The sequence below is a fragment of the Lutra lutra genome, chromosome 9, assembly GCF_902655055.1.
Source record: "Lutra lutra chromosome 9, mLutLut1.2, whole genome shotgun sequence".
In the NCBI taxonomy this organism is placed as follows: Eukaryota; Metazoa; Chordata; class Mammalia; order Carnivora; family Mustelidae; genus Lutra; species Lutra lutra.
The window spans coordinates 93,198,233-93,207,861 of NC_062286.1; the positions used below are offsets into that span (position 1 = coordinate 93,198,233).

Sequence of the window (9,629 nt, forward strand, 5' to 3'; positions counted from 1 at the left end):
ATGGATTCCAGGGGCACCTGGGTGGCTCAGTGGGTTAAGGCCTCTGCCTTCAGCTCAGGTCATGATCCCAGGTCCTGGGATCGAGCCCCGCATCGGGCTCTCTGCTCAGCAGGGAGCCTGCTTCCTCCCCTCTCTCTCTCTGCCTGCCTCTCTGCCTACTTGTGATCTCTCTCTCTCTCTCTCTGTCAAATAAATTTAAAAAAAAATCTTTAATACAAAAAAATAAAAATAAAAAAAATAAAATGGATTCCACCTTGGTTTTAATTTTTAAAAAGCTCTCTCTGAATCATGCCTCAAGCCAACTAATAAACAAAGGCAGTATACCACACCAGGAAAGGGACAAAAACATGGAGAAACAGCCTTTGGTGCATGCTGGCGTGCAAGGTGTGCCAAAAGTTGCCAGGAAAGCAGGAACACAGACCTTTCTGGCATTGCAGTATCTACGGTAAGTCCTCAGGAGCACCAGTCCAGTGGACAAATCTGAAATTAACCTCAAAACGAATCAAGGACCTAAATGTGAAACATTTTAGCTATAGAATTTCTAGAAGAAAACATAGATTTTTGTGATCTTGGGTTAGGCAAAAATTCTTTAGGACAACAAAAGTACAATCCATAGTAGAAAAATGTATAAACTAGACTCTATAAAAGTTAAGAACTGAGTCTGGGGTTTCAGAAAGTTGGGGGTGTGTCTGGCGTGTGTGAGGGTTTGTTTTGTTTTGTTTTTTCATTTTGTTTTGTTTTTCTAACTGGGGAGTGAGGAAGTGATTTTCAGAGGGTGTTGTGTGGTGATGTGGATTTTAGATAACCTCCTTGCCCTCTTTCCTTTCTCTGTCCGTTTTGTTTGTCCAGAATTATGTCCCAACAGTGTTTGAGAATTAGATGGCCAGTTTTGAAACTGACACACAAAGAATAGAATGGAGTCTGTGGGACACTTCGGGTAAGAGGCATGGGACTGTGCAGTGCTTGGGGCAGGTTTCCAGTAGCACCGGCGGGGGCGGGCTGCGTGTTATGCCTCAAACACCCAACAGTGCACCTGCAGCGCACTCTGTGCCCCTGGTTTAACTTTACCTCTTCAGAGGGGTCTCTGCTCAGTGAACATTTTGTCCCTTCTGTGTGGGGTGGGGGACGAAGATGGGTAGGGGAATGGGAATGGGGAGAGAAGGGCGCTCTGTGCCCACCGGGTGTTTCACGGTGGAACCGCTTGTAGCCAGGTGCCGCTCCTGAGTCACCTGTGGGCAGCCAAGGTGGCCTGATGGGGCTGGGGGCATGGGGGAATGCCTACAGGCCTCAGAACTACCTGGCTTGAGGCGGGAGCACTCCAGGAGCTAACCTGGTGATTGTCAGAGAAGCGGGGAGCACAGAGGGAGTGGTGGGAGGTGGGCTAGAATCCCAGAAGCCATGGTATCCGTTCAGATGAGCCCAGCCACAGATACAGATAATCTGTGTTTCTGCAAATGTGTGGTGTGCGTGGTATGTGCACGCATGTGTTGAACTGTCAGACAATACAGACAAGTATCTGTAGCTGACATGAGGTCGTTTAATAAGGCTCTTGCTTGGATCAAAACCTGGCAGTCTTTCCGAAGAGCAAGTTCTTAATTCCCAGTAATAATCTTATAATATTGCATAATTTTTACCCAATCATGTTTACTTTTAGAAATTTATCCATAAGCAAGTAATAAAAGATTATTGTAAAGACACTGTTATGAAGAATTCCTTCAGAACATATTTATAACATTAACACAGAAAGAGCATAAATATTCAATTACAAAGGAGTGGTTGCATAGGTGCTGGTACAACTATGGAATGTTTATCCTCAATGTGACCATTGCAAATGTTGTATAAGAACATTTAATGATATGTAAATGTTCTTCACAATATGCTAAGTGAAAAGAGAAGTTACAAAGTTGTATGTGGAATGAATCCATTTTTGTTAAAAAAAGAATAAAGGATGTTTGCATGGAAGTAAAACTTGTAGAAATGTAACAAACCATTAATAATGATCATCATGGAGTAGTGAGAGTACAAATAATTTTTACATTCTTTTTTTAAATCAGAGTTTTCAACTTTTCTTCAGTATTTATGTTTTCCTTTTGTAATAAGAAAAATAGATGCATAGAGCAATTTAATGTGAATCTGTGAACTACCAATTTGGCTGTAAGTTTTCTAATAGCCAGCACAGGCCAGAATGTTACCAGGTCCCTGATTCACTATGCCAATAAAAGGAAAATGAACTTAACTGCCTGGAGGAAACACAGCTCTTTCCAGCACTAAGACCTATGAGAAATATATCCTATGGGTCCTCTTAAAGAGGTCACTGTGTAACATTAGAAACAATGTATTTGATGGCATCCTTAAAGTAAATGTGGTCCCGAGTTTTATAAGGCTCATTTTCGTATCGTTCCTTTGGTCCCTCAGCATATGCTGATGAGAGATGGCTAAAGCACATCAGAAAAAAAACAGTTTAACTAGGAAAGCAATATGTCACCATTCAATTACATAATTTGTTTATCAGGATGAATCCAGTAAAGACTTTTGAATAGCTAAAGGAGTAGATGGACTGCATATCCTTCAGTCTTCTCCTGAGGAACAAAGAATTCAAGGTTTTTTTCCCTGACATGTAGCTAGGATTTATAATTTAATCTTGTCTATAACTATGTATAGCTTTTTCCTCTGTCACTAAGCTGAGCAAAACCTATGAAAAGAAGGTAAACTATTACATCTTGGTGAGAGTTCAGAGCCTGAGAGGGAGACATGCCTAACTGGAGGCCCTGGTCATGGTAACTCACGTGGTCAAGATGATCTACAGAATGTAGACGTTGAACCACTTCAGCTCGTAGACAGATAGGAAGGCAAATGATGCCTAAATGTTTTTCATAGACAGTACCATAATAATGTGGTCTAGATGTTTTTAAAAGAAGTACAAGCAAATACTCATGTCATCTATTAAGGCTGAACAGAACTAAATGATAATAGCTTCCTTAAGAAGGACATTGACATGAGTAATGCAGTTTCTTGGCACATAGTTCAGGACAAACTGAGTTAAATCATTTAAGTTTGAGTCAATCAGATAACAGAGGACATTTATCAAAAAGGATTACCTGTTTCAAAATGCTTTTTTTATGGTTTTTTTTTTGGTATTAGTTAGTTGTCATGGCAGCCACTAAGATAACTCCCAGTTCCTTACTATAACCATGAGTTATCTACAGTGAAGAGAGCACTTAACCTCTCAATGACCTGGTAGTAATGGTAGAGGAGATATATATTATGACCATGAGGAAAATATCACATGGTATATTTCCCCATCTCCCCTTTTCTGCCATTCAGAAACAGATTTATATTACACAGGGAGTTCCATGCTATATCCTGACCAAAAAGATACACTCCCAGTATAGTGGGGTTTAGACTGTTTCTCATCTCCAACTCAGCTTTAAACAAAGGCAAGCACACGTGCCTGCTGAATTTGTGCATGGTCAAAGAAATGTAATGAAAATGTGGCATCATTCCTCAGAAGTGGGTTTTCTTGTTCATATTCTCTGTCTGTCCTCACTGCTTATCAACTAACTACTGTAATGGTTTGTGTTACAACAATAAAAATGCTTGCAATAAGAAGACATCCACATGGCCAACAGACACATGAAAAAGTGCTCCATATCACTCAGCATTAGGGAAATACAAATCAAAACCACAATGAGATATCACCTCACACCAGTCAGATTGGCTAAAATTAACAAGTCAGGAAATGACAGATGCTGGCGAGGATGCGGAGAAAGGGGAACCCTCCTACACTGTTGGTGGGAATGCAAGCTGGTGCAACCACTCTGGAAAACAGCATGGAGGTTCCTCAAAATGTTGAAAATAGAACTACCCTATGACCCAGCAATTGCACTGCTGGGTATTTACCCTAAAGATACAAACGTAGTGATCCAAAGGGGCACATGCACCCGAATGTTTATAGCAGCAATGTCTACAATAGCCAAACTATGGAAAGAACCTAGATGTCCATCAACAGACGAATGGATAAAGAAGATGTGGTATATATACACAATGGAATACTATGCAGCCATCAAAAGAAATGAAATCTTGCCATTTGCGACGACGTGGATGGAACTAGAGGGTATCATGCTTAGCGAAATAAGTCACTCGGAGAAAGACAACTATCATATGATCTCCCTGATATGAGGGAGAGGAGATGCAACATGGGGGGTTAAGGGGGTAGGAGAAGAATAAATGTAACAAGATGGGATTGGGAAGGAGACAAACCATAAGTGACTCTTAATCTCACAAAACAAACTGAGGGTTGATGGGGGGAGGGGAGTTGGGAGGGGGGGTGGGGTTATGGACACTGGGGAGGGTATGTGCTATGGTGAGTGCTGTGAAGTGTGTAAACCTGGCGATTCGCAGACCTGTACCCCTGGGGATAAAAATATATGTTTATAAAAAATAAAATTAAAAAAAAACCAGGAATGATCACTCTGTTGGTTTAAAAAAAATTATTTAAAAAAAAAAGAAAAAAAATGCTTGCAATATTGATTGATTGAGCATATGAATTGTGAATTACAGCAGTGCTTGGAAACTCAGTGAATTTCTCCATGATAAATATAGTGAAAAATGCTTGAGTATTAAGAGGTGTATTAAAAATCCAGATGTTGGACAAGGTAATCTGGCACAGGACAGTCAGAGGCCCCTTGATCATATGGGGAGTTTCATATTTTCTGCCAGTTTCACTTAAATTTTCTTCACAGAGAGGGTGAAAGCTGGTACATACACATTGGAATTAGAATTTGGCAAATGATGGTTATTTAAAGATATGGGTATAAGCCTCCTATCATAGCACTTACTGAGACTTGCTTGGATTACTGCAAACAGACTAATTGGCCTCCCAGTTCCCTGTCCTGCTCTCTTGCAACCTAGTCTGGGCACTAAAGCCAGAGGGATTGTTTGAAAATACAGATTATGGTTACCTTTCAGGGGCTTGCCATTGTTCTTAGGCTAAGTCTGGACTCTTCATATGTAAAAGACCTGCCATGACCTGGCTTTTGCTTACCTGTCATCCTCACCTCTGAGTTTAGATGCTACCCCTCCTATCCTCATACCTCTCTCATGATGCTTCGAAGCTGTTTATCTCCTGGTGTCTTCATGACCTATTTCTCTACCTGTGGCCATCACCACCACCCAGCCTCTTCTCTTGGCTGAATGCTTGCATATTAGTCTTCATCGGAATTCCCTGATCTGAAGTCTAGGTTAGGAGCCCTTCCCATGTTTTCTACACCAGCACAGGAGCCCTCTACCTGCTGTGGAAATGTGGTCATTGCATGTTTGGTAGTTCTTCTGTTTAGATGAAGTTCCTTCCTTAAGGATAGGTACAAAGTCAATTTTATTGGATTAGGTTTCCAGTACCTACTTCAGTGCCTCACATATATTTGTGGCCAGTTCAGTGACTTTGTGGGTGGATATTTGGCGCAAAGCTGTCACAAGCACAAAGAGAAAAAAGACACTTTTTCTGGCCATAGAAACTTGATGTAGGACATGTACACATGTCAGATAGTATAGTATAGAAAGGAATGGTGCAACAGAGTGCTCTGTGAATTCAGAGAAGGGAGAAGGTGGGACCATGGCATTAGAAAGAGCTTCCAGGCAAAGGAGATTTTCAAACTGGGCTTTGGATGGCTTAACCTATTTTGAATAGGGAGGAGATACACTTGAGCTCATAGGAAATGAACATACAGCAGAAGACTAAGGAAAGCAGCAATGTTTGGAGAGAAATGGCGTATAGTTCAGTCTAACTGGAACTTAGAGTGGATAAAAGGATTTTTGGAGAATATGCTGGGAAAGGAGGTCACATCAGATTCTGCAGGCCAAAAAAGCCAGCTTACAGAAAACACAGACTGCAAGCAGAGTTGGTAGCTCCTATTTTAAAAGATTAAGAGGAACCTAACGGAATGTTGCCCTTCATTGTGCTCTTCACCATCACTTTTAGGTATGTGTGTAGATGTAAGCACCATTCTTGTTAATTTTAAAAATGTTTACTATGGGTGGTGCCTGGGGGGTTCAGTCGGTTAAGCATCTGCCTTTGGCTCAGGTCATGATCTCAAGGTCCTGGGATCGAGTTCTGCATCAGGTTCCCTGTTCAGTGAGGAGTCTGCTTCTGCTTCTCCCTCTCCCTCTGCTTTCCCCTCCCCTTGATTGTGCTCTCTCTCTCTCTTTCTCTCTCAAATAAATAGAATCTTAAAAGTTTATTATGGAACTGATTGCAAACATGAAGTTTTGTGTTTCTGCTGGGGTCATTCCTTGTATATTGCTGACCCTTGGTGCATTTTAAGTAAGACCATCCAAAATGCTCTGTAGACTGAGATGGGATATAAATGAATAAAATATTTCAATTGTGTGGTTACCGAATAATAAAGGTAAGCGTAGCTAGAAAGTTTGTGTGGCTGGTTTTCATACTTAATCCCCTTCCTTGGTGTTCTGGCTGTTGAACTTCTCTATCTCACTGTAATACAGCCAGCTGCTTACTAGAGACCTGCTTTGAGTTTGAAACTCTTCATCAGAAGATAGCGTCAGGGTGGAAAGTTTGGATAACGTCCAGAGAAAAGCCATAAAAATGAGGAATAGCTTGGAAAGCAAGCCCTCAGAGGGACGTCTAAAGAGGTTGAGAATCTTGATCAATAGTGAAAGCACAGCTTACGTGTTTTGAAATCACACTGTAGGTGCTTTTTTCTTCATCTTCACAGTAAACACATGGAGAAGATGGCCTAGGTTGCAACAAGCAAATTCATATTGGACCAAAGATAGAAAAATATGCACATATGCTAGCACTGGCTTAACACTCAGAGGTAAGACTGAGGGTATGGACTGTTAATTTATAATAGAGTTTTGGTTTCCAGGGGCTGGGGAAGGGGGAACTGGGGAGATGTCAGTCAAAGCATACAAACTTCCAGCTATACCATGAATAAGATCTGAAGATGGAGTGCACCGCATAATGATTACAGTCGGCAATACTGTGTTATATCCTTCAAAGTTGCTAAGAGTAGATCCTGAATGTTCTCACCACAAAAGAGAAGTGGTAATTATATCATGGGATGGAGATGTTAGGAAGCATTGGGGGTAGTCATTTTGCCCTATGTCAGTATGTCAAATCAGTAGGTTGTGCACCTTAAACTTCCACATGTTACATGTCCATTATATCTCTGTAAAGCTGGGGGGACAAAAAGGTGCAGAGTAAACCCCCATCTGCGGTGTTTGGTTTGAGACAAAGTAACAAAGAACTTCTCTATTGTCACTGATTCTTCTACTGGGATATGTTGCAGTGGTGGTTGTTACCATTATCTAGTAACATGGGTCTCTTACACATTTGTTGTGTGTCACAGTTTGGTTTCTTTGGAAGCAGATGGCAAGGCAGTTAGAAGTGCAAGATATTTACTGGGGAGTAAGCCTGTGAATGGGAATGGGAGGGAGCAGGACCAGGCAGGGGAAGCTGTCAGTCTGGCGTGCCCACCTGGCCAAGCATCTGCCTACGCAGTGGGAGCTCAGGAGCACAGCTTGCCCATTGGAGGGATGCCATGTTGGGTGGCCAAACCCTTGTATTTATGCTTTTGTTCAGGCATTGACCGGAGGCTGCTGTGATGGGAACATGTTTTTGGCTACCACGGTCTGGCTCACTCATTGGCCCAGGGCCACCCCACAAATGGTGTGACCTTCACTGGAAAGCTGATGCAGATCCTGAAGGACTAACAGCTGGGGGCCTTGTGTGAACCATGCCCCTCACAGTTGAGCAGCGAGCCATTTTTGGAAAGAAGATCAGAAGAGCCCATCTCTGTTTCTGACCCGTCATGAAGAGCACGCTTCTCTTGGATTGCAATTAAATAAATATGAAGTAGCCAGCTTTCTATGTGTAAATGCAATCTGCAAATTACTACTGAAATTTTCATTTCGTGTGTTGTGGGGGATGGGAGGGGCACAGAGTTACATGTAGCCAAACAGATGTAACTATGGTTGGTCAGATTTACCTAATGAAAGAAAACAGCCTAAGAATAGCAGTAGGTATTCAAAATCAGACATTTTGCCCATAATATTTATAACTTTCACAACAACCTTGCATGAAATGCACTATGATTCAATTTTTCAGTTGAGGAAGTTGCAGGCCGCATTGTTCAGGAGACTTTTTGTTCTAGGTCATGCGACTAGGACATCCTTTCCATACAACTAGGAGCTGAGATATCTGTATTATTCTAAAGGCACTTTGCATTATACTGGGGTGAGTGATGTGAAAAATTGCAGGAAAGAATATGACTGCTCAGCTTGTATTTTGTCAAAATAGTTCAGTTCTTATGTACTCTAGTCGAGACTCCAGGGATGTTTGGTATAGTCTTTATTGTGTTAAAATAAAATAGTATGGCTTTTGGCCACACGCAACATGGGACAATTAACTTTTGGCTTTGTAATGTTTGGGTAGTTGTTTTCTACACATGTATAGATGTTAACTCATCGCATTTGTGGAGAAAGTTCTGATTCCTTTCCATAGGACCTTGGGGTTTATCGATTTCCTTTTTATTTCTAGCTTTACATATTATTTACCTAATCTATTTTAGAAATAAGATGTCACAGTCAAAACACAAAGTTCAGTAGATTATGATATCAAGTATAAGGAGTTTTTGAATATAAAAAAATAATCCCCTACCTGTATCATTTTCAGTATTTTATACATAACATGTGGTAAGCATTTCAGTAATTGTTCTCTATTTTTTTAACTGTTGAAGTTGATTTCTCTCTTGTATTAAGTAAGATATTAGAATCAGCTGGGTGGCCAGATATCTACTTCTAAAGGTAGAGAAGTGATATCATAACTTGTCTAGATATTTACTGATGAGAAAAGTCAGCATCAGGGCAGATCATCAGTTTACCCTTGATTCTTTCTAAGCTGAGTATGTTAGGTCACAGAGACCATCAGATAAGAGGATCAACCATCACTTATGAGGTCATCTTCCTTATGTTTCTCTTAGCCCCATATACCTCCAAAATTTCACTACTAAAAATATAAGAAGTGGAAATAGGCTGTCTTTTGCCTGGAAGGAAGCATCCTGAGAACTGTGTTTAACATTGCTTTCTGATATTCATCCATCTGTCCACCCATCCATTCATAGTGACCTCCCAATCTCAGTCATGTTATCTGTGAAGTTCAGAGTGCAGACACAGAAATGGGCCATCACAGGAGTTGCTAAAAGTGGGAGTCATCATGTGTCTCATCTGCTGTGCTATGGAGACGACCTTGAGCTTGGCGCCACATCAATCTCCAGCTGCTCCCACAGAAATGGCAGTGAAACCAGAGATACCTAGTCTGGGAAGATCTTTTCATAAAAGAGAATATTCTACATACTGTGATGTGACTGCTGTCATTTAGGCTATGCTCTGACAAATAGTGTTGAATATTTTGAGAAGAAACAAGCGCTGATGCTGGATCTGCTGGAATACAAAAACAAAATGAAGGTTAAAAGGTTAAAACATAAATTTTACAGTACTTTAAGGTACTTTCATGGAAATGCTTGAGGAGCTACAGGGTAACGATCAGTAGACCTCAGGGCCTGGTTGAACCGATTACTGTTTGGATGAACCTGATTGGCATATTTGTGGTC

The 9,629-nt window shown here is 41.1% G+C and overlaps 1 protein-coding gene across 1 annotated transcript in view; it reads left to right on the top strand.

Annotated features, from left to right (window-relative positions):
• LOC125108438 (ral GTPase-activating protein subunit alpha-2-like) overlaps positions 1–931 on the top strand; it is a 52,606-nt gene extending 51,675 nt beyond the window's left edge. The window contains exon 4 of the mRNA XM_047744239.1: positions 850–931. Coding sequence (XP_047600195.1) covers positions 850–879 — 30 coding nt within the window. The 3' untranslated portion in view covers positions 880–931. The remainder of the gene's footprint in view (positions 1–849) is intronic.
• Positions 932–9,629: the final 8,698 nt, after the last annotated feature.